The sequence below is a fragment of the Papilio machaon genome, chromosome 13 (assembly GCF_912999745.1).
Source record: "Papilio machaon chromosome 13, ilPapMach1.1, whole genome shotgun sequence".
NCBI classification, from domain to species: Eukaryota; Metazoa; Arthropoda; class Insecta; order Lepidoptera; family Papilionidae; genus Papilio; species Papilio machaon.
Window position 1 is genome coordinate 5,324,891 of NC_059998.1, and position 27,717 is coordinate 5,352,607.

A 27,717-nucleotide genomic window follows, 5' to 3' on the forward strand; every position below is an offset into this window, starting at 1 on the left:
TTGGTGGGCAGGTAGCTTAGAACCAGGAATAGGACATAGGATAATTTTTACCCCGTTTTCTTTTTTTTTTTTTTTTATTCCGCGCGGACGGAGTCGCGGGTAAAAGCTAGTTTGGAATAATAAATGTATAAAAATGACAATTAATTATGGTTGAGATTAGAATGCAAAATATTGAATCTGTTCCGCTAGTTAGTGAAAGTTAAAGAATAAAAATTTAAGTAATAAAAGGTAATGTTTGGTTTGGGCGGTGCGCTCAGTATGATGTAGTCAGTCACGGTATGTCCTGCATACCGGCGGCCGAGTGCGCCTGCGCCTGCGCCGGGTGAGCTTCGCGCACACTATATCATATAGCAAGACGAACTCGCCGGGCACTACCTCAACTAATACTAAATACTTACCTACAGTACGAAAATATTCATGTTCCAATATAACAACCTATATAAATACTTTAATAGACTAAACCTAATCAGGGTCAACAATTTCAGTTCAAACAATGCTGTCAGTTCAAAGTTAAAATTGTGCATGGTTAGTCTTTTCAATGTTTCCTAAGTTAGTTTAAGGTGAAGCTTGACCACAAATGTGTGTTCAGGCCTGTGTCGTTGTCAGACGGCATGGGCGGGGACGCGGCCGGAGCGTGGACACCATCGCTCATGAAGAATGAAGACGCGGAAGAAAGGCGGCGTTGGTACTGGTAGTCTCCTGAACGATTTACACCTGCAATAAAAAATACATTTAGAAATTTCCTTTTTATTTTGTATTGAAAGTAAGAACTGTAAGGTAGTAGAACTAGAAGTAAGTAAGAACGTAATGATGTTTATTTATTACTGTCGGCCCTTTTATCGACTGACTTCGTAAATTCTTTATCCCAACATAATATTCTAAGGGAATGGAATTCTATGTTTTTGGTGGACGTGTTTTGTTTTAGTGGAAGTGTTTGAGAATGTGTGTCTTTATGTTAGAAGAATGTGTGTGAGTGTGTGAATATATACTCACTGTTTTCGGGGTTTTCTGGACAATATTTCTTGGTGTGAGCGCGGTCGCCGGTGGCGCCACAGCGCGGGCAGCGGAAGGCGCGCAGCACGGGACACAGCACGCGCCCGCGGAAATCCTTCAGAGGGTGCGACATGTAGCACTCCTCGCTTTCACCATTGTTTTTGCAAAATGCGCACTCCTATAGAAAGTAAATTATGTTAGAGCCAAACAATTTATTAAGAATAAAGTCTAATTTAAGTGGCAATAAGTCGAAATTATTGAATTTGAATCAGGTTGTTTACGATTAGTAGGTAATATACGGTTGTAAGCATGTAGGCTTTCATAAAACCGTAACAATACACAAATTAGGTATGTATTAAAGTGTAGGTACTAACAGTAGGCAGTCGCTTGGTACGCTTGCCGGTCTTAGCCTTCAGTATGCCCTGCAGAAACTCGTAGAGCACGCTTGGCCGCATCGCGCCCAGCACAGCCAGTTGCTCGGGGTTCAGTAATGAGATGTACATGTGTGCTGACTTCATACCTAGTAAGAATATCATTAAAATTAAATAAAAATGTTATAAGTCTCCAGTAACGGTCGACATGTTTTTTGATCTTTGTCTTTTTAAAATAACTCCATCCGTCCTCCTCCAAAGATCCTTCTCCAAGAAGCCTCACTCAAAGATCACATTCACGTTGAAAAGCTACTTAAAAACTTTAAGATATGTTAAAAAAAAGTTATTCTAAATGCTCACTTTTAAGTAAGAAGTCGTAAGCGTCGAAAATGTTTTCGTTTTTAGCCGCAGTGTCTCCAATAGGGACGCCATCATTGCACACATTCTGCGCACGCGCATTCGCATCGCCGTTGTCATCTAATTTGATAAAATAACAAAAAAAAAAATAATACATCAAATAAATTAATATAACAACAATAACTCTACGTTTATATTCAACTTATAACGTGCTATAGACTTGTTATAAATTAATTTTACTTACTAATCGAATAGTTTTGAGACCTGGAGCCTATGTCGTCGAATATTGCGTCGGAATGGTCTGTCCTCAGGCTCATCATTGGTTGTGAAAAATTTCTTGGTCCTACCAAAAATAATATAGTTAGATACTGTTACATTGTATTGCCGTGACTTGTGTAACGACGTTTTGTTGACTTACTTTTTTGTAAAAAGAATGAGTGGGATGACACTATGTTTTGCAGGTGTATTTCGACCGAGTTACATATATCCACATATATTAATCCACAAAATGATACATCATAAATTACAAAATAATTCATTTACAAATTTACCTGCCAAAGTGGAATGTTGAACTGAATTCTGAAGTAGATTGTTCAAACGACTCTCAAATGGCGGTGCCAAAGGTGAGAACAAGCTGTTTTGAATAGCATCTCCTTCGTCCGACCCTATTAGATTTTTCTGTAAAATATATAGTTATCTTAATTACTTAAATCAATTAAAAAGAATTAGTTAGTATCGAATGTTTTCTGGACTGGCGGCCATATTGGATGACAATGTAATTATAAGAGTGTATCCCATCCACCTCTTCGATCAGCAAAAACAACTATATCTCCCCTGTAATGTTAAACAACGAGTGAAAAATATAAACATGAACAAATCAAATTATAAACAAACTAACAGTACCAACAAATTTCTGAAGTTTTAGATACTTCGTCACAGATTGAAATGTTTCTTAACATTATAACCATAATTAGTTAATTAGTTAAATAAAAATAAATAAACAAAGACTTACGTTCATCGTAGTTGATGTGACTGTTGAAATCTTATCCATTTCAGGAATCAAATGTGTATTAACTGTACTCATTATTATAAACAAAATGATAATAAAATAACTTTGTAATTTATAAGTCACTTTTATAACTCGCAAATGAAATGATCTACGCCGTTTGGTAACGCACAATTTATACCAGCTTCGTACATTAGTATACATCTATACAAGTAATTAAGTAATGACAGTTGCGTCGTGTTAATATCATCCTACCCTCAAATTTTAACAAAATAGACGGTACGATGAATTGTTTTTATATATAACTAGCTTTTACCCGCGACTTCGTCCGCGCGAAATATAAAAAAAATGCACACAAGATAAAAAAGTTCCTATGTCCGTCTCCTAGTTCTAAGCTACCTCCCCATCAATTTTCAGCTAAATCAGTTCAACCGATCTTGAGTTATAAATAGTGTAACTAACACGACTTTCTTTTATATATATATATTTTAACTTTTGTCAATTGCTTTCGAGATGCAAACTTTTAAAGACAAATATGCTTATTCAAATTTCAATGATTTCTATGAAAAAAATATCACTATATTATATTGAATTACATTTGTAAATGTAATTTGATCCCATATACTTATTTTACATGACTGGGGATTCACAACTGTTTTATTTATTGTGAAGAAAATATTAAAAATACAAGGCGGTTTAGAAATGTACTTACTAGGAAAATATCTTTATGATATTTTTGGAGTTTAAGTTCACAGAATTATGTTTTTTGCAAATAACTAAATTCTTAACTTTTCTATCGGTTTCGTCAACTAGATTGTTACCAAAATAACTTTTGATCACTTTTTAACTGATTATTTGATTGTTTAAAAGTAAAATAATGCTCATAAGTATATTTGTTTTTGTATTGATTTTTTTCTTATTAAATTTTAAATTACTGGCAACTGCAATAAATTACAGTTATGCCTAGGAAGAGATGGATGGATTGCATAAAAGGTGACATGATCAAGAAGGGGGTGACAATGGAGATGACGGCAGACAGATTGATTTGGAGGACGGAAACTTGGTGCACCGACCCTACGTAGGTGGGACAACATCAAGGAGATGATGATGAATAAATTACAGTCAGGACTACAAGTGACAAGTTTAATTAGAAAGCTAATGAATAAAACACAATAGTTTTTTTACTTATTTATTAAGACAAATACCAGATTGTAATTTTAAATCTATTAAACATTTATTATGACGCAATGATTTATTACTAAAACTAGCCACTTAAAATTAAAAATTTTTATAAATAAAATAAAATAAAACAAAATTGACTGAAATGCATATTTTTCAATTACGAAAAATAAAAGATTAAAAATTATACGCACAACGGTACATTGATTACAATCTAATAAGTACTTTTAAATTTATGTCCTTATCTATTGTACGTAATAAATATGTACAAAATATTACGTAATTAAGGAAAAAAATATCAAACTAAGGCGGAAATAGTACGATTAAAAAATTGGGCGTTTAGCGAAAACCTTTGCCTATTTTTAAGTGAAAAAAAAATTACTACAGATTGTTAGGAGCAAAATTTTTAAGGAGGCAAAGGCGACGACGTAACACGATATAACGTTATTTATTACGATTAAATTTTAAAGATGTACAAAGTAACATGCAAAACAATATTAAAACGCAAACTACGGCGTTTAGTTTAAAAGTTAAACACAATTGCGAGACTATTTCTGTCAAAAAGAATCTATCAATAGGTGAAGACTGCAGTAACATACAACATCTACAATATCTACGATACGTTAGTAGACATGATTTTATTTATTTATTGGTATGTTAGTTTATCCAAAAAAAGCTTCTACATCCAGTAGCTTCTTAAAAATAATGCAAAACGCGAGGTCTGGTTACGACTATCCTTATCCACAATAATACAAGTGGTAACGTTACGTTATTTTTTATTCATACCGCTCAATTCTGCCGTCAAAAACACATCACAATATCTTAATAGCTTGACTTGATAGTACTCATAATGTCATAATTATGTCATGATGCAACAGTGACACAATAAGACACAGTGAAACTATTATACCGTGATAGTATTAAAGTGTTAGAATCGATGGTATGATTTTATCGTTAGTGTACGATGATCTATCCCTGTGTTCTGTGCGCGCTAGCTCTCCGTCTTATCTTCGTTGTGGTTCGTCGGTCGGCAGCGGTGGATGAAAGCGTTAAGGTTCTCATCGTCTTCATCAAACTGACACTCCGTGCCGACTTTACAGTTGCAACTGGAAAACAAATTATATTCAAGTCAATATTATTTAGCGTGGTTGACAATGTTCTGATAACCCCTTATTTTTTTTACAATGAGTGAGTAAATAGTCTAAGTACATTTATCCTAGATTAGAACAGACCCTTTAATTAAATTCTTTTTTTAACAACACAAAGTGGAAACTCATTTGCAACCCAACTAAACGAGTATTATAAACTGCATCAAGCATGCCCGTTACTCTTTCCATAAAAATAATTGCCCCTTTTACATTACTACTTCGTAATTAATTATTATTATTAGTATTATATCAGTCTGTCATTTTCCTGTCAACCTACGTAACTCCAACCGCCTACTGTTAATTTTAAACACTTATGAGGAAAATAAAATCAAATAAATACAGCCAGTAAATTATGAATGAATTAACCATCAAAGTAGTTTGAACGTTATGTAGGTCGCGGTGTCAGGGGCTCATTATATCTTCGAAAGTGATAACGACGATTGGTCAAGAGAAATATTTACGCATTACTATAGTGCCCACTGCGTCATATTTACATCTCTTTGAACCTTTCTTTATAAACAAACATTTTATCAATGCAACTAACTGTATTACTTATAACAAAGCAATTACGCGACTATCTAGTATGGTCAGAGATCAAAGATTCACATTTACGTTACTTTATGTTTACAAAGAAAATCGATATCAGCAACAGCCCCATGATATGCTTTTGTTGAACTTAGGAGAGAAAGAAAAGGGTACGTGGAGACGATACGACTAATTGTAAAACTTACTACGTATTAACAATATTTGTGTCGATGATCTTCTGCCTGTTGACGTAGATGGACCAGGCGCAGGGTGTCTCCGGCTTGCAGACCTGCAGCGTGGCAGAGGTGGCGCCCCCACTAGCAACGGTGGAAGCGGAACTCGCCATCGTCTGCCGCAGCTCCTCCTCCAAGTTCACTGCCCGCTGTGAATCAAACATTCACTTTGTGATCACACACTTTATTACTTTGCCCACTGCGTGTTTCTTTTTTTCCTTGTTGGATATTTTTACAACATAATTGCATACATTGTACTGCTACTACTGATCATATTTTCATATCAATTACACTATGAAAATATGAAACAAGAGCCATGTTTAATTAATAACTTGAGTGTACGTATCACCCCGAGGGTTCGGATGAGGTGACCCGTAAGTACTGATACGTAATAGTGGTTTTATCTCGTACTCAATGTACTAATGTAGCCTTAATACGCGAACGACCGAGATTTTTACATCATTTGTAGTAAGCAATTTAAGATAAATGATATGTTAAAGAACAACAAGGCTGCGATATCTGAATGCAGAGTTCAAGCGTTATTACGTCATACCATTGCAACTAGCTATTGTTGCACTATTACAATTTTAATTTGAACAACAAAACGTTGTACGATAATTCACTACAAAGTTGCTATCACTAATTATAATGCGACCTAATCGTTGTTCATGATAGTAAAAAGTGTATTACGCAACATTATAAAGGAGCTTTCATGTCTATTTTAAACTAAACGGATTAATCTTAGGAATCGAAACATCCGCTTTTCACCTATCGCATATGAATTAACCATTTACTCGCAGCATATAAAATATTGCTTTAATGTTCCTTCCAAAGTGTTTCTAAAGCATTTGTGTAACTAAAAGTAAAAGCAAACTGATAAATGACAATTGCAATTGGAAAGTAAATAATCTCTTTGAAAACAGATTATGATTTTTTTTAGGGCTAGGTATACGAAGATTTTTCCCTTATTTGCGCTACGGATGTCTCGACGTCTTTGGATCAGAATGAATGGTGTGAAACAAGTCACTCAATCTTGTTTTTTTTTTCGTCCGCTAATCAAGGGTGGATGTACTTTTTTCGGCCTCTGTCAAAGAGGTTGACATGCATTGGTCTTCGTTTTTCTTTTCGCCGATTTTTTTTACAATGTAGCGACACAAGGCTTGAGTTGGCAGAGCGTAGATGGTGCTTAGCCTTGTTGTTTTTAGTGATGCAACGGATGTCTGTTTCCGTTTCCGCAAGTGCGGAAGTTCCGCACCCTTTTCAACATCCGTTTCTGTTTCTGTTTCCGCAACTTTTATAACGGAGATAAAACGGAACTTTACGACACCTGAGAGATCTAAATGCGCGGCGCGAGACGCGCAGTCCGCGCGCGGCCTTTCGGCACTTGTCGCATTTGTTTGTTTACGTACTTTTTCGTGAATTTAAGCGCGTAATATTTTCTGCTGCTGTTTGAAACAATCAGCTTCTCTTGCTGGAGTTGACTGTCTAGTTGTTGTCCATATAAAATTTGACAACTGGCAAAATGTGACTATTTCATACTTACGAGTTATTAAATGTGCTTTTGAATAAGTGATAACCATGCAATATATCATCATCATTATTATCATCAGCTCAGTATACATCCCCACTGAGGGGCTCGGAGCCTACCCCAAATTTGGGGTGATTAGGCCATAGTCAACCACACAGGCCCACAGCGGGTTGACTTCACACATATCATTGAATTTTTTCTCAGATATGTGCAGGCAGCATCACTATGTTTTCCTTCATCGTAAGAACGTCGGATAAATGTACATATCTAAATCGAAAAACACATTGGTACATGGCGGGATTCGAACCCAGGACCTGCAGATTGCAAGTCAAGTGCCACGAGCCACCGACGCCTAATAATTATATCTTTTTCTAATCTAGATTTGGTGTATTTGATACTTGGCACATTCACTGTTTACAAAATAAAAAAAGGTAACAGCTGGGAGCCAAAACTTTTTATGGTGAATTTTTATTTAGTATCTGGGAATGTTTGAACATATAGATAAATTAATAATGTTATTATAATTATTTAAAAAAAAACCACATTTTTTGCATTTGAGCACTAGGGATCATCATTTTGAGCACTAGGGATGGCAATGGTTTAGTTCACTAATATGTAGATATTTGTTCCACTATTGCATTTCTATGTACTAATATGTTACAAGATTTTGACAAAGTCAAGTTTTTCATCAAATTCCAGAATATTGAGTAAAACCTGAAGGATACTAATCAAAACCAGCTTTTATCTTCTCGGTTCAAGATCTTGTAACATTTCATACACATACACACATGTGTCATAGCATTGTTACTACATTATTCCCACAACAAGAAGAGCTGGACTACGAAATACCCGCAAACGCCGCCGAAGTCCCTGCAATCACGAACGAGGAATTCGTAGGCGCATACAACGCAATAAAGAATAAGAAGGCGCCGGGTATGGATCGCATCCCTAACGTAGCTCTGAAGGCGGCAATGAAGGGAGAGCAAAATGGATTTCAGGAGGTATTTAACAGTGGTCAGCAGTGAATGTATTAATAAAAAAAATATATTTGTTGTTTTTCAACACGAGTGGTTTGGCGAACATTAATTTTTAAATAGTGTAATTTTGTTTCCTGAAAATAAATTTTAAAAAAAAACACGTATTTTAACTTATTGAAGCACAGTAAAAATACATACATTGAAGGCTAAAGGATACCGATATCCAATGCCTTAATAAATTAAAAACGAATACAAACTGATTTTCCAAAAAAAAAAAATTTTTGTAAAAATGTTTTTTTTATTATTATTTACACTTCTGTTTCCGCATCCGTTTCCGTTTCCGTTTCTGCTAAAATTTATTTTTGACATCTGTTTCCGTTTCTGGTTCCGGTAAGACACTTCCGTTGCATCACTAGTTGTTTTCGCCGCTTTGTTCGAGTGTAAGTTTACTGAAAGATGACAGCCCTAGGCGTACGTGACAGTTATCCCCTCCCCTCCACGACGGCTAGGAATTCGATAGTAATGAGTGTCGTACGACATACCGCGCGCCCTTGATTGCGTCCGGCGTCCGGTCTCGCCTCACGCCTTACGTAGCCGCCCATTCTGAACGTATGTCACCGTAAACCTGTAAACATCGTTAGTTTATAATCCCACTAGCGATATAATGAACTGACAGCAGGTTAGGAAATATTTGTGAAAAAACACAATTTACAATTCAACGTGTTTTTCTAGTACATAAAATTTTGGTGCCGTCAAATTGTGTAATTGTAGACTGATGTTAATAATCAGGAGTTAGTTAATTGCCCTTAATTGTAGGTTGGTTTTATTATTTTTACATATAAAAGTTATCGTTAAAATACATTTATTGAATAAAAGTACATTATGCTTGCTACGTTTGACAATAGTCAAATTAATAGGTTTTGTTTTATAATAACAAAACTAATAATATTGTAAATGGTTAGGTCAGTTCACTATTTTCCGTCAGATTACAATATCTTTAGTGAGATCATATTAATACTAAGGATGATTACAATGGTGACATGGTATCGCGAAATCATGCATATCACGCGTCAGCCGGCAGTAAACAGGAAGCAACGCACCTTCCACGAACACTGGGTCGTTGACCAACATGTTTTTCTCTCACTAAAATACATTGTTCGATGAGAAAAACATCTAGCCGAGTCAGGGCCACGGGCGTGAATCATACAAACACTGGACCGGGATTTAAAGGATCGTTAAATGCATACGATCATCGGAAATAGAAACACTTCGTACTTCGCATTGTATCTAAAACTATTCACTGCCAAACACAAACATTACTAGGTCGATATTCGACTACAATTCATAGTCAAAGTTTTATTTTTGATTAAAAATAGTTTTTTTGCGCTTTTTCTCTACATTAACTTTAATTTCTCGCCCATCCGTTCCTGTAATTTCCTTAAAAATGGGTACAAAGTTAGGCTTCACGTATTAATCTTACTATCTTACTAATATAATTACGAAAGTTTGGATTTTTAGATGGATATTTGTTAGACGGTATCTCGACAGCTGATCAACTATTTCTCTCTGAAATTTTCCATAGATGTAGAATATAGGCCGGAAGAACACTTAGACTACTAATTAAAGTTTTTAATTTCGTACGGACGTAGTTGCGAGTTAAATACAAATTGTTGTGAAAAGCGATTAAACATCAAGAATTTTTCTATTCTCTAAAATAAAAAATTATGACTCATAAGAGCGCAGAATTTTGAGAAACAGAATTGCATTTGGGGCACAACGGTGCGCTCGCGGTCCTCAACCCTTTAGTAGTAGGCCCTGCGAAGATATAATGCGCTTGCAGCTAACCACGTACGAGCTTGAAATCTTCTAATACTTAATGCAAGGATGTTCCCTTAGTCAAGACGTAAGCTCCAATTAACCTTTGATCCCTTACTACCTGCTTTTAAATAACTGCCCGCCGGCCTAAGAGATAAGAATACACGAATACAGTAGTTTTGTTTTGTGTGTTCGACTTTTGTGATTCTTCAAGAGTTTTCTAGCAATTTCTATGCATGTAACGCAACTGTAGCTCATTTTCTTTTATATAGATTTCGTTGTATTTTATGTAACGCGTGGTGCTTTTCTTAGTTACTTAAGTTAGTTTCCATATCTTTAAAAGCAACTTGTACTTTTCTTTATTGAACTGTTAGAGTTTTTTTAAGCTGGTGGTGTATTATTTTTGAGTAATTAACCAAGTACAGTAACTTACAAGATTTAGAAGTATTTTAGAAGTTTAACTTATATTAACAACAGAACTTTCGCTTTGACAATACTTGTGAACATAACGAAAGGAAAATGGTAGAAGGAAAACGTTTTAAGTTACATTTGTAAGTTATTTATGTTATTTATTCGCCATACTTTAATATTAAATTATAATTCCGTTCATTATATTATCAAAATAAATAAAGTCTACTTAATTAGAAAGATAACGTTAAATAATGTTCCTTTTTTTCCAGTCCAGAATAGTTTATATAAAAATGTTTAAACATTAAATTTATTTGAAATATGATGAAAAATGCAAGCCAATTTGAGTTTTAATAACGATGATGAAGATAGAATTTGAAAAATATTACTATGACATATATTCATCAACTCCTGCGAGATGTAAGAGTCGCACTCTATATTATTGTTAGCAGGACGTAACTTTTCCTACCTGCACACACTAAACAAATTTTTGGCCAATTTTCCACCAAAATAGTGTCCAATGTTTAGCTAATTGTAAAGTCGCGTACTCTTTGTTATTAGAAATATTTTTTAAATCATTATTATTTTCCTAACATAACATTTCGCCTTAAACTTCCGCCATTTTTTCACTATTTTTTTTGTGTACATCGCAATTTTTTATTAATTGAAAACATTTATAAAATATTTACAAGATATAAAAGAATTTATAAAGTAAATATGTAAGTAAAAAAACTTGCCTTTTTATTATTTTACTTCATGAAGTTTAAATTTTTCATAATTTAGAGTATAACAATAAAAAAACTCACCCTTAATTTGGGCACCATGGCTACGGTGAATGTGACAGCGGCCAACAAAATAATTAGTTGTCGTTTCATATTTGAAGATGTGCGCGAATACTAGGGTTCAAGTTGCAAAAAAATAAGTCGTAACGCGCGTTCGCTTCAACGTTCGACGGAGCGGTAACGAGTGACAACGAGGCGGCTCTGCGCGGTTATATGTAGCACTCACTATACCTACTCAGCTTCCCCGCCTTCCCCGCGCCGAACACGTGAATCTATACAGAGTACCATCTATATAGACACCGGCCCTAACCGAAACTACGACGTACTACGTTTATCGAAAAGATTCGATCAGTATATATGAATGAATGCGTAAGAGAATCAACTTGCTGATCCTTACGCGATCGATCAGTACGAGAATGTTGTTTTTGTTATTGTTATAAGCGATACGATACGCGCCGGAGTCGCAACAAAATGTATACGGTTTACGATAACTCACTGCATTAATGTATTCAATAACAAAACTATATCATCAATGTACACTGTTATCGTATTTTTTTTTCTTGACTTGTAAATTTCTCTAAGTATATCTGTATGATACAGGGTAGGTTTATCAAAAAGAAATAATAAAGTTCAATAGCACATTCGTATGATAATAATAAATATTAAGTTAAATTACTATGTAAAAATAATAAATTATCGTAAGAGAAATATTCGGGGCCTCTCGTGGAAAACGGATAACGAATGCGAATTCAGTTTTCTCAATACAATAAAGGTCACATCGAATTTCTTGTAATATCAACCATTAGAATTAAATATTGTCGAATCTTTTAGAGTAACAGATATTCACAAAATATTTAAGTATACAACATTTAAAAAAGGTAAAAGCTTTGGTTGTTTGTAACATGAAAACTCTGAAATTGCATAACAAGTTCTAATTCTTCATTTAGTAATACAGAATACGTTTTATCCAGAAGATAACACTCCAGATAAATTTCTGTAAAATAAAGCTTGAGACTTTATCATTATTCACCTGCAATATGTAAAGCTATCCAGACGAAAGGGAGCGCAACTATTTATCTAAGAACAAGCTATCACCCGCGACTCCGTCCGCGCGGAACTTAAAATCAAACTTAATTAGTAACCTGTATGTTCTTCCATGCTATGCTCTATATCCATGCCAATTTACATCCAGATCCATAGAGCCGTTCTGGTGATACCTTCTTACAAACGTCTATCCATCCATCCAAAGATTCGCATTTATAATCTAACTAGCGACCCGCCCCGGCTTCGCACGGGTGCAATGCAAAATATACCTACTACAAAATGTCCTTATACACAACGTTCACAGCGTTCACATTAGAAAACTTTAAATTTATCAGTGTTTCTCTACTATATTATGCATTTATTATACATACAAACCTTCCTTAAGAATCACTCTATCTATTTAAAAAAACCGCGTCAAAATCCGTTGCGTAGTTTTAAAGATCTAAGCATACATACGGACATACAGCGAAAGCGACTTTGTTTTATACTATGTATTGATTGACTAGCTTTTACCCGCGACTCCGTCCGCGCGGAATAAAAAAAAAAAAAAAAAAATTATCCTATGTCCTATTCCTGGTTCTAAGCTACCTGCCCACCAATTTTCAGTCAAATCGATTCAGCCGTTCTTGAGTTATAAATGGTGTAACTAACACAACTTTCTTTTATATATATATAGATACATAAAATTCTCGTGTCACAGTTTTCGTTCCCGTACTCCTCCGAAACGGCTTGACCGATTCTCATGAAATTTTGTGAGCATATTCAGTAGGTCTGAGAATCGGCCAACATCTATTTTTCATTTTTTTTAACTGCGCGCGAACGGAGTCGCGGGCGACAGCTAGTATTAGCTATAAAATTGTAAAATTTTGATATATCATAATAGAATAGATAAAGAGTAATAATAGATGCACACGTAGCGTCGCGTCGCGAGAGTGGACGGGGTGAGACACACCCGTCGCATCGTCGGCCCGTCCCCGTCACGTCACACAGAGCCTTACGAAGCGCGCTCGCGAGTTGCATCATCCTTTTATGCCGACCGAGTAATAAAACAGACACTTTTATGCCAACCCTCTTACCATTTTCATTTCAGTCTGCACCGCAATATATAAAACTATGTTACTTTTTAAATTAAAATTCCTACTTTAAATGTTCGCTTTTTTCTTGTAGATATTACGTTTTCCACGTATTCTGAATAAAAGAATAAGTTTTATTCAACTATATACAGTTACATATTTTGCTGCTTGCGTATCCAATTCTAAAACGTTCATGTAAAAAAATTAAAAGCCAAAACATTATTAGTGTCGGATCATGTGAAAGGACATGCGTAAGAAGAGAGTTAATTAAGATATGACGGCTGATAAAGATGTATCAAAAAACAGTACAAACTCTGCCGACCCTCCTTAAGGAAGGGAAGGTTGATGATGATGGTTAAGTTCATCAAAGGTTTCCATAGTATAAGCAGCAGCAGCATCTTTTGTCACATTTATGTTCAAAAACATTATAAAAATAAATCGACTTTTTTTTCGATAGTGTAACTCGTGCACGATAACATGTGAGGTGATTTATGGCAGTATAAATACACTCAAGCAACATCTGACGTGGTAGTTGCGTCATCTTCATAGGTCATCCATCTTTTCTTAGATCTCGTACAATCGAGTTACTTGCAGTTCCCTTGGCGGAGGAAGACATTATATTATCGTGAGAGATATTCATTCGTATCTGCTACACTCTTTCTGATATTCAAAAGTAATGATTAATGAAAAGAAAATCAAATCATTGCAATCATTTCTTATATTATTAACAGACTTAAAATTAAAAGCTATTAAACTACTAAATCTTTACAAATAACAATTCAGTGATATTTTTATATCACACATCCGAACGAACTTTAACTACGCATTAGTTAAAAGGTCTATGATCTATGCTAGGAAATTTTTAAACACGTTACTACACTATCAGCATGAATCACAAGGTTTCGACACCATTTCTGTGAACCCCGCGATAAGCATTCGGCTCTCATTAAGATAAATTCATTCAAAGAAATTGACCTGCACCATTATTGTACCAACAAAACTCTCGCTGCGTTTATACACTATTCTTTTCCTCATTGCCTTCAACTTCCCAAATATAAATGTAGAAAAAGAATATAAAAACATAAATTAACCACGAAGTATTGATGCCACTCTGTCTTTTTCCAAAACTTCGCGTAAATTCTTGTTGACTTTCCCCAATACTAGTAACTACTTTTACTCCAATATTCAGTTTTATATTTCAGTAATTTCAGTCAGTTTAAATAAACCGATTTTAAACATTCTTTAATGAATAAAAAGCTTTTCAGTCAACGTAATAATATGACAGATTTCTACAGATTACACATATAAATGGCTTCTGCGAAGATTTTAATTATTAAAAACATGTTGTTTGAATAAATGACCCTTATTAATCAAAGTAAAGCAGCGTTTTTAATATGTTTGAACTATAATTGATAACGTTCTTGTATAGTATCGATTGTTAATTCTACGGCGTAATAAAATGACGTAATTTAATAGATTTTATTTAAACTAATGCGCCAAAAGTCCAAAGTGTATATGTGTGTAGAATATGTAAACAGATCCGGGCCCACAAAACATATTTGACGTAGTTAGAAAACAAAAATATTTCTCAAACAATGAACAGACGACCTTTTAACCCAGAGGTTAGTAAACTAGCTATTGCGTCTCGAGCTATGGAATCGAATTCAAGTAAAGTTATCGCAAGAAAAACCCAACTGGGAGGAAATATATTCGGGAATATTCTATAGTATCCTACATATTTGATTAATTTTAAAGGTTTAAGGTGTCATTTGTTTCATTAATAGGGTTTTAAAATTAACTATTTCGTGTCTAATACCAGACAATTTACCTTAGAGATAGTCAACTTGCAAAGAAAAAGATTCACTTGGGATAGATTAAGGATAAGCATACGGCGAAATGAAGACGTCTGAGACGAGACCTTGATACAGTCACTGCCATGGAAAATGTATCCGGAGGGAGGTCTATTCCGGGAATAGCGCGGCCGCCAGCGGGCTTAATGGAGTGCATTGAAGTGCATAACGCAACCGTTCACATTATTACAACAACTCTATAAATATCAAAGTCACTAGAAACGTTCTAAAGCAGAGCAAGCAGGCGCGGGGGGACAAGGTATGTTGTTGACGCACGTACTAAATCGTATGTACTTACCTCCGGACGGTTCCTAGTATCGGACGACGCAATATTTCGAAATAGTCTAATCAGCGAACAATATTATTTAAATTTCTAAGAAAACCGTCGTTAAATTACGCGCAATACGAATGCTTACATCGTATTTTCAGCGAATACAGGTGAGGTGAATGTTATGTTAACAAAAATGACATCATAATAAATATTGCGTTTGAGTGCAATCACCCGAGCGCTATGTCATTGCGCTATTCATCATTGATTAGAAATTTGGCAGCTTTCATATTTATAAAGAACTAGCTGTTTCCCGCGACTTTGTCATCGTAGAGTTCAAAAGTTTAAAACAAACTTTCACCCCCTCAGTTTAGACCTCTACAACATGAATTTTAAAAAGCTTGAAACATGTAGTTCATTATTTGTTCTGGAGAGTGTTTATGTTGGTTTTCAATTTTGTTGAAAAATTTCTGTTTTATACAAAATTTGAAAACGACTTTAGGCGCTTATAGGAAGAATGTCGTCAAAGCTTTTTACAATGCCCACCGACTTAGGTATAGAAACCCCTTGGATAAGTTTTAATGTTAAGCCTCTAGGCTTCATATCTAAGATATGGTAAAATATTTCTAGATATCCATCCACTTTTTTTTACACCTTTACTTTATATTCAAACCTCTAGGCCTCGTAGTTGATATATCTGTCAATCAATCAAACAATTTACCTTTTGAATATACATTATCTTGATAGAAGATAGATTGTCTGTATGACGTATTACGACGTAGTTATTTATTAGTAGGTACTAAGCTTCGGCAAGAACTTTTTGAGTGGCTATCGTAGCGCATTTCATTCGCTAAAAAATCATACGCGTAAATATTGTTTCATTCATAGAATAAATATATTTTTAAATACTCCTAAGAGTTGAATAAATAGTACGAATATTAAACAACATTCGTTTGGTCGCTGGCCACCCGCCGGGGGGTTCGAAAGGGCCTGGATTTGTGCCAGATATCGTTTTGATGTCTGCGTCAGCCGCTGATCGCACCCAAACAAACCGAAGTTGGTGCAATAAATCTGTTGTCGTGAGGCGCGCTTCGGGATCGGTAAGACGGTAAAGCTGCTCATTTATCTCACTGTCTGAACGCCCGTCTACGGTTTTTGAGTGAGTCAGACCGAAGCTTCTGCGCGGGCGCAAGTCTTATGAACGAATAATATTGTATATTCATAATGTGACTGAAAGATGGACTTGGTCACTTTTTGTCGTACAAGGAAAATATTCGTTTACCAAAAATTTAAAACTAAACGTATTATTGGTATTGATATTTATAAATATGTCTTTATTATTCTATATTGAGTTGTTTAGATTATAATTGTAACTAAAGCTCTAAACAAGTTACCGTAAAAAAAATCAGTAGTAACGAAAATAAACGGTATACCTCTCTAAATTGGTCATCAATTTTACGGTTCGGGAGCGCGCGAAAAGTTTTACGAGGCATTAGAGTCGCATGCGGGTACTCGTAAAATGTTCTCAATTGTCGTACGATGCTAAGTAACTAATAAACATGACGTCATGTGGTTTTATTACCGGCAAATGTAGTGCATGCACACTAGTAAATACAGGCATTGCATTTCACATGCAAATGGAGTACGCGTAATGATCTATCGTAATTACACTATCATTCACTTGGTTCATAAAGTCATTTCATACAATAAGTGTGGGTTTTCACTATTGATACACATGAAGAAACTTTTTAAAATTTTGATTTATATTTGGTTTAATATTTTCGTGTATTTATGATTATATACCTCATATATAATTTAGTCGAGTTAATTCTAAGAAGGGAGATAACTAATCTCATGTATTATTATTAACATTAAATGTATAACAATGATTTCACCCTTTTTATCATCACGCATAAGTGATTGTAGTTTATCATTTAAAGACGCACATATGTTATCGTTTTGTTGACAATGTATGTATAACCTTTTATACGGTTCTATGTCATTTGCCCTATTTTTTTATTTGAATCAAGCCTAATAATTGAAATTCAGTAAAGACTTGTTCGCGATTCCGAAATCCGCGGTTTCAGATTTCGCGGTTAAAATAATTGTGACTAATTCCCGCATTCACGGCAAAACATAATACAATATTTGGCTATTCGCTGTTTTCTGACAATATATTTTGTCTCAATCAGTATCTTTCATTAACGTTTGACATTATTTACAGAAGAAGTAGTAAGCATGTGTTGAGGCGGCTTTTATCAAAGCGCAATCGATTAAACGAATGAAATAAAACTGTCTTTATGCCAGTTTCGGAATTTTACTCGCTATTTATTTAGCACAATAAAGCCTGTAAAACAATGACTAGTATTTTTCATTGTTTGGAAAAATCTGAGTACCTCTTATACTTAAGTAGGGACTTAAATTCACTTTCTTTCGAAATTTTGAACGTAACCCCATAGTTTCGTTTCAACGTGTTGGGTTACGTACTGTGCGCGATTTTGGGATAGAAATTTTACTATCCCAAAATTGCGGCACATTTTTGAAATGTAACCCCCCAATATAAAAGTCATACTATAAATTACTTAAGGTTTGCTTTTGTAAAAAATCTTTTTGTCCTAAAATAATGGACCTTTCGACGTTATGAAGCACACGAAAGTGGATGAGGGTTTACTTCCCCATTTTACAAGGAAGAAAGGAAAAGCACCTCACCCTAGCAATGGCGATTCAAATTCGTTGTCATGTACCTACACATGATACTTCTGTAGAGTTACATAAGTGCAATAGCTGATCTGCATTAAGCACTACCAATGTTTAATTACAATCACAGTTACCGACTGTTTAAATTACTTTTCTAGTTACATATATGTACTGTGCATGTAATGATGTAGTGAGTTGCATCTAAATGCATAAAATCTCTCGAAAGCTCTGTCTGGATTCGAGACATCCGATGCCGTGTGACTTTATACTATTTATATTTGGCTTTGACACAATTGTATTGGGGCGCGACGGGCGCGGTAGCCGCAAATATCCTCCGCCCCTTGTACCATCCGAGGCGAGCGAGACAAGTCTCAATTTAAAACTTTTAATCATGAGTTTATAAGGAAGTCGTGGACGAATAAAGTTTCAATTGCTCTTACTTACAGGTAAATTGGCTCGCGATTTCGACATTCGTAAAGCGAAAACATATAGCAAGATACAAACTGCGCAGAACCGCGATGAGCTAACGTACTCACACTTAAAAAAGTTTCTGGCATCTTTCCTAATGGAAAGTGTAAATAAATCTTCCATGAGATTAGATATATTATGGAAAAAAACATTAAATGACACAAGACGTCATGTCTAATCATACCATTAATAAACCTGCAGTAAACTTATGCGAGTATTTGTCAAGAACTATCTAAGTTTTCACGTTTGTTCGATACACTTTGACGGTTATCCACTTAACTGATCTCTTATGTTTCTTTGATAACTTTGTATTGTAAAAGGTACCGTGAAGGAAATGGTAAAAACCCATCAAAATCCGTCCACATGATTAAATAATCGCGGATTTGAGGACGAGCAGATCGGCAAAAATTAAAAAAATTGGATTGACGCAAACACATAATGTCCATCCATCCATTCAGCCTCGTTACGCCCACTGCTGGGTATAGGCCTCCCCATAACGTGCATAACATACATAATGTGCGCGAAATATAATATTTTTTCATACATACTCCAATGTTATATGTATAGATTTGAAAAGCGATGGCCGGCCTGTAGACTAAACATCCGGCCGCGTCTGTTTATATGCACCGGCGGGCACCTGGCGCAAGGCACCCGGTACTTGGCACCTGGCACCTAGTGCCTGCCGCACCCACCTGGCTGCAGCTGGCACCGCACCGCGACGCCTGACCCACAAAAACTTGGCTCGAGAATCAACATCCATCACTGCAGTTCAATGACCGCGATATTACATTTAGTTTTTCATGTTTCAGCGCATCACTAGACGAAGTAAATCACTAGATTATATTCCATACTAGCGGTTGCCCGCGACCGCGACTTCGTCAGTGCAAAATAAAAAATAGATTTAGGTACTCTCGCACACATATGCCACCTTCTAGTAAAATTCCTCTCAAAATCAGTCCATCCGTTTCATAGACTATCCGGAACAAAAGAGGCTTTACGGACAGACAGATAGATAGACAAAAATTTAAAAATTTGGATTTCAAAAAATATCATTAAGTTAGTTTTTTTTATTATCTTTTTGTTCTGAAGTTGACTACAAATTAAAATTTAAAATTTTTGACGTAAACGGGTCAATTAGCGAGTCCTTGCTCTCGCAGTGGGCTCACGTGTCAGTAAAACGATCAGCCAGCGAGACAGCCGGGCGCTGGCAACCGCAACCGCACCGACGACGCGACGCACACGCACGCAACGCATCTACTATACGCCCTCCATGTGTATCACCGTCTTACTACTGTATCGACAAACGTAACAACTAACACCAATAAATTTATGAATCATGCCTTTCCAATAGCAAAACTTCTGTAAAAAGGTGTTGTTATCTCTGATTCTTGTAAGAGTATGAGAGGGATGACAATATTATGTCTGACAAAACAAAATGTCATATAAAATATATACATTAAAAAAAAAACATTACCATCCGTTTATTTGTGTAATTAATGTGAGACGTAAACAAAACCATAAATTAAAAACTTACTTTTCACTGAGTTTCTAAAATTGTATATTCGAAGTTACATTATCGCAATGCTTTTAAAAATTTTATAAAATATGAAAGCAGGCACACGCTCGTTTTATTTTACAATTTATTTTAGTAATTCTCCTTCAAGGGGTCACATTCCAAAAGTTATTACTACGGTTGTTGGAAGGGCGAGCAAAATAAAAGATCATCTTTTCACCCTTTGCTCAACCTTTCTCTTTGAAATTCGATGTTGTAAAACACATCTCAAATTGCTACCAATTACACATTCCACAGTTTGAGAGGCATTATATTTGGAAACCGGGTTTTATGACTCACCAGGCTAATTAACTTTATCACTAATGACCAACTTTCTCGGTTGCAAGCAATTACCTCAAAACTTTTGCTTTGCCTGCAAAAAAACATAAGAAAATCTCGAATGTGCTTTTATTTCATTCAAATAAAGTTATTAATGTTGTAGTAAAATATAAATACGGTTTGAGCTTTTAATTTTTATCTACTCAGAGAGTAGCCTTGACTACATTTTTGTTCAAATAAAATTACTAGAATAACATGACAAGGGAATGATATATATGTAATTACAATCAAGTTGATACAAATTGAATGTATGATGTATGAATGCTCATCATCTAAATGTCTATTCTCACATTGTACAAAATTATAATACATTAAAGTCTAGTTCCATTATTGTCTGGCTCGTGGTAACCGAAAATAAGTTCAGATGACAATTGTACAAACAAGGTTATAGATGGAATTAGTCACAACCTTCGTGAGGAACACAAGGACAAGGATTTTTAAAATTTAGATATAACATTCTTCACAAAATATGTTATTGATAAAATAAAATAAATTATGAGTAAGGAAAACAACCTCTCATAGATCGTAAACATGTTTTATACTCAAAGCTAATTATGAGTTCAATGGTATTTAATGACACCATGGTATTTCGCGACAAAATGGCGATCGCTCAACAACTATTTTGTTTGTTTACTTCATCAAGAATCGTTTGTTGTTTGTGAACAACGTGTATAACTTTCGAATTCCTGATCCGATCACAACTCGATTGAGATGAGTATTCGTGGCACGTTTACTTTTTTTAAAGTGCGCAAAGATTTGGTTATCTTAATGTGACCATTTATAAATATTACCAATGATAATTGGAGAGAAAAGAGAGACAAATAATGTACCTTCGGTCGCGAAACCGGCGGAGAAAAGCTGTGAATTCACGAGTTAAAAAACAAATCTAATAATAAGAGGTTCCCGAAACTAGTAACCTTTTAAAAAGAAAAAGTTTGGAAATCTGATCTCGCTCAGACACGTGTTATTCTTGATTCAATTAGGATTATTAAATAAAAAGACACGACAATAATTCAAACGTTATATTCAAATACGACTAATTACATCGATTAATACATTAACAGCCTAACAGAGTATTTGTAAAAACATCTTGAGATAGAATTCTCATACAACAAATTATTCTTTTATTATCATACATCATAATATATTTGTATGTGGGTACTATTCCAACACAATAACATGAGACCCAAGTAATGCGTGCACACCACTAAGTTCATAGAAATATAGACAAACTGCGCATTTAACTCTAAAACTCGTATATTCCTAAATATTTCCTGTAACATTGTTTTCTCAAATTAGCTTCAATTTATCATAATTTCCATAAAATAATAGAAGCAATATAATAGCATAATAGCTGAAGTGTTATAGTAGTTTTCAGATATTTTTTCTGCTCTTAACTTCGCACAAGTCGTTCCACAAAACACAATTTAAGGTGTAGCAGGGCGTACGGGACGCGGGGGGAATGCACTGCGCAGCGAGCCAAAAACTAGGGCCGCCAAGATATTTGAAAAGCACTATAATCTGTTTTCAATATTAATTTAGTGCGTTAATTTGAAATGCAACACTCACTTTGGACTCTTACACTCTGTTAACAAGTACACTGTGACGTCATCTTCAGGTATCATGTTATAGTGCAAGTTCGAAACATTCGTTTCGTACGAGTAAAACCAAAAATAGACTTTTGAAGTACATACAAAAAATATTATTATAAATTCGTATGAGCTATTGGTACAAAGGTAACAATAATGGAAGATTAAGAGATTAAATAAAACCGGTATTTGATTATAAGCACCAATTTATACAGAATTATGGTAAGTTATATAACAGAACGCATATTATAATTTAGACCAGGGATCCCCAAACTAATTTGGACAAGTGACCCACTATTCCAAAATGAACCGTTTCTACAGACCCCCATGGCCAAATTATCTACTTTTAAGATCAATTATTGTTATTTTTATTATTATTCATTAAGACTTAGGTCAATAGAAGACAGAGTGAGAATTAGCAATGCTTTAAGTTCGATATCGACCCCTTGGAGAATCTCTGATTTAGACCCTCTGAACTTCATATAAATAGAAACAAGGAAACATACAATTCATTTAATAAAATTAGTAAATAAATTTAGTTTTTTATTATAAAAGGATCATTTATTACAGTAAGAACTGATTGTATTTAGTCGCAATATCCGGTGATAAAAGGATCATAATCGATATGTAATTTTACCTGATGTCGTATTAAACGATTTATATTGTAATTACAATATAGAAAATCAGAATAGTCGTTTCATTATTTATTATGTATATATTTCATTAAAAAAAACTAACACATACGCTAACAAATATAATATCTAGCTAATATTAAAGAAAAATATATACGAGCCTTTTAATAAGCGTATATTAGACATTTATATAGGTATATGTGACATTTTACCATAGACAACAATGTAAGAATCGATTAATTCATAGACAACAACATTAATAATATTAACATCAGAATTATTACATCGATGGCAAATTCCAAACCATTTTTTTTTTATTTCATAAAAACATTTTTCGTTGAAGTCAAAGGCGAATATTAGATATGGTAAAAACATCGATTAAATGGCAAGTGAAATAAAATCGATTATAAATCTTAACAAATTAAGAAAAAAATTATAAAAAATATATTTTACTCACTAGCTTAAAATGAGATTCTTTATACATTTTAATAAAAATTATTTCGTAGTTCCACCAAGATATCAAATTAAATGCGAATAATTTTGGAATGAGTATAAGGTAATGTTCAAACCGAACTTACTATTTAATTTTAACATATAAGTAGATATGTAACAATACTACAGTGAGTTTCCATTGTCAAAACACTTGTACAAAATTTTTGTAACTCACATTGTTTTCGAAAAAACAAACAAAAATAATAATGTTTTTTTATTTATACAGATTTCGATAAAGGAAATTCACAGGTAAATTGTATTTGTAAAATTAACAAAACATTAAGCGACTATATTTTTAGAATTTTATAATGATTTTTTTAAAATTAAAATCCAAAAATTTTGCAATTTATGGCCAAGTTTGTGTGAACATACCTTTTAGAAAATCAACACAGGAATGTATTTATAACAATCCTTCTAGGATTAAGTAAATAGTAAAACTGACTTTTACTAAATTATACAATAAAATATTCAGTAGTTAATCGTAAAGTATCTTCTAAAGATAATTAATGATTTCAAAAACGTAAAATGTGAACGTTTCATTAACACATTGAATGCCGATAGGTTTCATAATATTAACTAATTTCTTTTCATAGGCTTTTTTTTATTTTAGAATAACATCGCATTGTTATTTTCAAATATAGTAATATTATGTAGATATAAGATTTCTATTCGAGTAAATACGAATATGGCTCTTAATTTTTTTAACTATAAATTTATGTTCGATTTTTTATTGTTTGAACATATACAAGATGGTAAATATTATGTTGATACATAATTTTGTCTAAAAAAAAAAAATAGGCAACAAAAATGTTTTTTTTTTTTCCAAAAATAGAAAAAAATTATTTTTTTTTTCTTTATATCACGATTTAAGCTATTACATAATTAGGAAGGCTTAGAATATATTAACGTTAATTTAAGGCTAACGTCGATGTAAAATATAATAATTATTTTTATAACTACAACTCACTGTTTCATTTTTTTTATGTAGTTTATTTTTCATATCTTTTTAATGTCATATTTTATTCTTATTTATCTAAAAAAGATTGCGCGGAACTCATTGACAAAATGAAGGTAATCGAAAATTTTCCACATACTAGTTCACACGAGGGAGGCAGAGTTATAGAAAATACAACCATTGTTTTAAGGTACAACAAAACAGAAAAGTACTGTTTTGACAGTTGCTATCAAATAATAGGACTACTGCATTGTCTACTGTTCTGCCCTCGTGTGAAATTAGTATAAGGAGAATAACGTCAAAAAAAATCGTGTAACCTATATAAATATTAAATTCTTTGGTTTACTACAAAACATACATAAGCAAATATAATCACTTACTTATATGGCCTTAAATATAAGTTACTAGCTTTTACCCGCGACTCCGTCCGCGCGGAATAAAAAATAGAAAACGGGATAAAAATGATCCTATGTCCGTTTCCTGGTTCTAAGCTACCTGCCCACCAATTTTCAGTCAAATCGATTCAGCCGTTCTTGAGTTATAAATAGTGTAACTAACACAACTTTCTTTTATATATATAGATTATTGATAAAAAATTATAAATTTTGTAGAGGCGAATGTAAATTTCTAGATATTTGAATAGACAAAAATTTGGCAAAAGATACATCGTTAATTTAAAAAGCCTCTAAAGTTATAGAGATCGCGATAATATTAGAAATGTTTATATAAAAATTGATTAAAAATTACAGATCATGTGTCATGTTGATAGATCTTGTCTAGACCGAAATGGCACCTTTTTAGCCTTCTTGTTATAATGTAAAAAATTAAGAAAGGTTACAAATTATAAGTGAAAATAATATTGTATCACAAAGTTATATGAACATTCTTCCAACACTTTAAACAACATTAATCAATTCCTTAACCTTTAACCTTTAAAGCTATGGCTTTGAGAAGTTTCATGAAGAATCGAATGATAAATTTTAATTTAATATTATTCAAAGGTAAAACTTTCAAATACAGTCGACTCTAGTTAATTCAAACCTGCGATAATTCGAAACTCTCTATAATTTAAAATCTTTATATTTCCAATTAAATCAATACTTTTTTATGTAATTGGTAATTCGAATGAAAAAATCATTGCTATATAACAAAACGACGCGTTAATTCGAACTCATAGACGTCCAACATTCGACAATTCAAACTTCCAGAGAGAAATAGGTGGAAAGATTGTAAGTACATTTTGCGACAAGTTCAACGTATCAACGTATCAACATACAGGAGCCTTTATTTTTGTTACGATTAATTTGTCATTTCATTCAGTAATTGTTACTCTTTCATTGGTAGCAGTTAGCGTTGCCAGGCGTCCGGATAAAGCCGGACATAGGTAGGCTTTTAGATTGCGTGTCCGGCCAAAATAAACGGTCTCTGAGTTGTCCGGCTTTTGTTAGGCTTTTTACACTTTGCAAACGAGTGTACCTTTATTTATACTATATTAATACTGAGACAAAATCCTAAATAATACAGGGTGTCCGACATTTCTACCCAAATGTCATGCCAAACAGGCTGGTCTGTCCGGCTAGTAGGTTTGCCGACCTGGCAACCCTAGTAGCAGTAAATAAGTTGATTGATCAACACTTAATAATTCGGAGTTTTATATATTTTCTCACACAAATTTCGAACCATTTGATATTTCAAACACTCGATAATTCGTAATATAAAGAGTTACTAAGTTTCAAATTAGCGAGACTCCACTGTATATGAAAACTGGTACATTTATAAAACTGGAATTAAACACGTTAAATGCCACCTGGCGAGTTAATGGATTTCATACATAAATAGTAATAGCATGGAAAGTGTTAACTGTGATACATTAAACTACAGAGTATAAACATCAAATTTAACTTAGAATTTATTAATTAGGAACGGTGGTAATTCAGTCGATCTCTAAACTTGTTATGTTTTTTTTGTAATATTAATTAATATATAAACAATAAGAAATGTAAGCCATTAAAACTAATTTGTCCTTTTTTAACATTTCAATGGCAATCTTTTTCTTTAAATTTTAAATATACATAAAAGCAATATGTATATGTAATGTGATTAAATTTTAACGGCACTTAGCTTTAAAAGAGCAGACAGTAAGAAGAAGTGCCAAGTTTTCATTCACACAACTCAACAATGTTCATTCGCACCACAAATATCTCCAGCGTTGGAGACGTCCCGGCCATCATTCACTGCTCTGTTCACCTGCACATATAAATTTTATAAATTTTAAAAAATATTATAAATTATATAAATAAAACCTTACTATCTAAATATAATCTTAATCCGAAGAATACGAAAGACGCCAAAAACATTAAAGTCACTTAAGTTATCAACATTCCAAGTCAAGTCCTACATTCCTAAAAGTTACAACTAAACAAAATAGAACTATAAATAGCCCTTTATTTATTACATTGAGAAATAAGGATATTGGGAAAAATATAGAAGGTGGGAAGGTAAAGATAAAAGGTGGGAAGGTAAAGATAGAAGATAAAAATAGAAGATGGGAAGGTAAAGATAGAAGGTGGGAAGGCAAAGATAGAAGATGGGAAGATAAAAATAGAATATGGGAAGGTAAAGATAGAAGGTAGGAAGACAAAGATAGAAGGTGGGAAGGTAAAGATAGAAGGTGGGAAGGTAAAGATAGAAGGTGGGAAGGTAAAGATAGAAGGTGGGAAGGTAAAGATAGAAGGTGGGAAGGTAAAGATAGAAGGTAGGAAGGTAAAGATAGAAGGTGGGAAGTTAAAGATAGAAGGTGGGAAGGCAAAGATAGAAGATGGGAAGGCAAAGATAGAAGGTGGGAAGGCAAAAATTAAAGGTGGGAAGGCAAAGATAGAAGATGGGAAGGCAAAGATAGAAGGTGGGAAGGCAAAGATAGAAGGTGGGAAGGTAAAGATAGAAGGTGGAAAGGTAAAGATAGAAGATGGGAAGGTAAAAATAGAAGACGGGAAAGCAAAGATAGAAAATGAGAAGGCAAAGATTGAAGATGAGAAGGCAAAGATAGAAGGTGGAAAGGTAAAGTTAGAGGTAAGCCGGAACAGAGAGAGGCGGGGGGGGGGTGAAGGAGGTAGATACGTAGGTGGGAGTTGTTTACCGTCATTGTTGTTGTGCCGCGCTCGCACGAGACGTTCTGGATGCGAGTGGGCGAGCTGCGTGTAGTCGCGGAACACCTCGTTGTATGTGTCATCATTTGATGACATCTCGTTCTCGCGCATCTCTTCGTTCAACTTCGTTAGTCGCAACCTGACAAAGATTTTGTGATAATTAAGTTGGCACATTGGACAGAAGAGTACACTTGTTAGTGACGTGCCAAGCCAATAAACATCTGACAAACTTTTTAAGGAAATTTCTAGATTTTTTTTATTCTTTAATTGACATTAGATTGACAGTTAAC

General features: G+C 34.0%; 2 protein-coding genes across 3 annotated transcripts; both read right to left on the reverse strand.

Moving 5' to 3' along the window:
- Positions 1-155: 155 nt before the first annotated feature.
- Positions 156-2,912, reverse strand: LOC106710594. Its single transcript, XM_014502688.2, has 7 exons — positions 2,734-2,912; positions 2,273-2,399; positions 1,966-2,064; positions 1,725-1,841; positions 1,368-1,513; positions 994-1,171; positions 156-714 (listed from the first exon to the last, which is right to left on the reverse strand). Exons 1-7 carry the CDS (start codon positions 2,803-2,805, stop codon positions 551-553), a joined length of 903 nt encoding a protein of 300 aa, XP_014358174.2. The 5' UTR covers positions 2,806-2,912; the 3' UTR covers positions 156-550.
- Positions 2,913-4,576: 1,664 nt separating this feature from the next.
- On the reverse strand, positions 4,577-11,634 carry LOC106710643. Of its 2 annotated transcripts, XM_014502769.2 has the most exons (4): positions 11,347-11,634; positions 8,860-8,942; positions 5,786-5,961; positions 4,577-5,012 (listed from the first exon to the last, which is right to left on the reverse strand). In XM_014502769.2, exons 2-4 carry the CDS (start codon positions 8,917-8,919, stop codon positions 4,898-4,900), a joined length of 351 nt encoding a protein of 116 aa, XP_014358255.2. In that variant the 5' UTR covers positions 8,920-8,942; positions 11,347-11,634; the 3' UTR covers positions 4,577-4,897. The 2 variants fall into 2 exon arrangements, with proteins under 2 accessions (XP_014358255.2, XP_014358254.2); XM_014502768.2 differs by lacking the exon at positions 8,860-8,942 and having other exon boundaries at positions 11,347-11,625.
- Between the last annotated feature and the right edge of the window lie 16,083 nt (positions 11,635-27,717).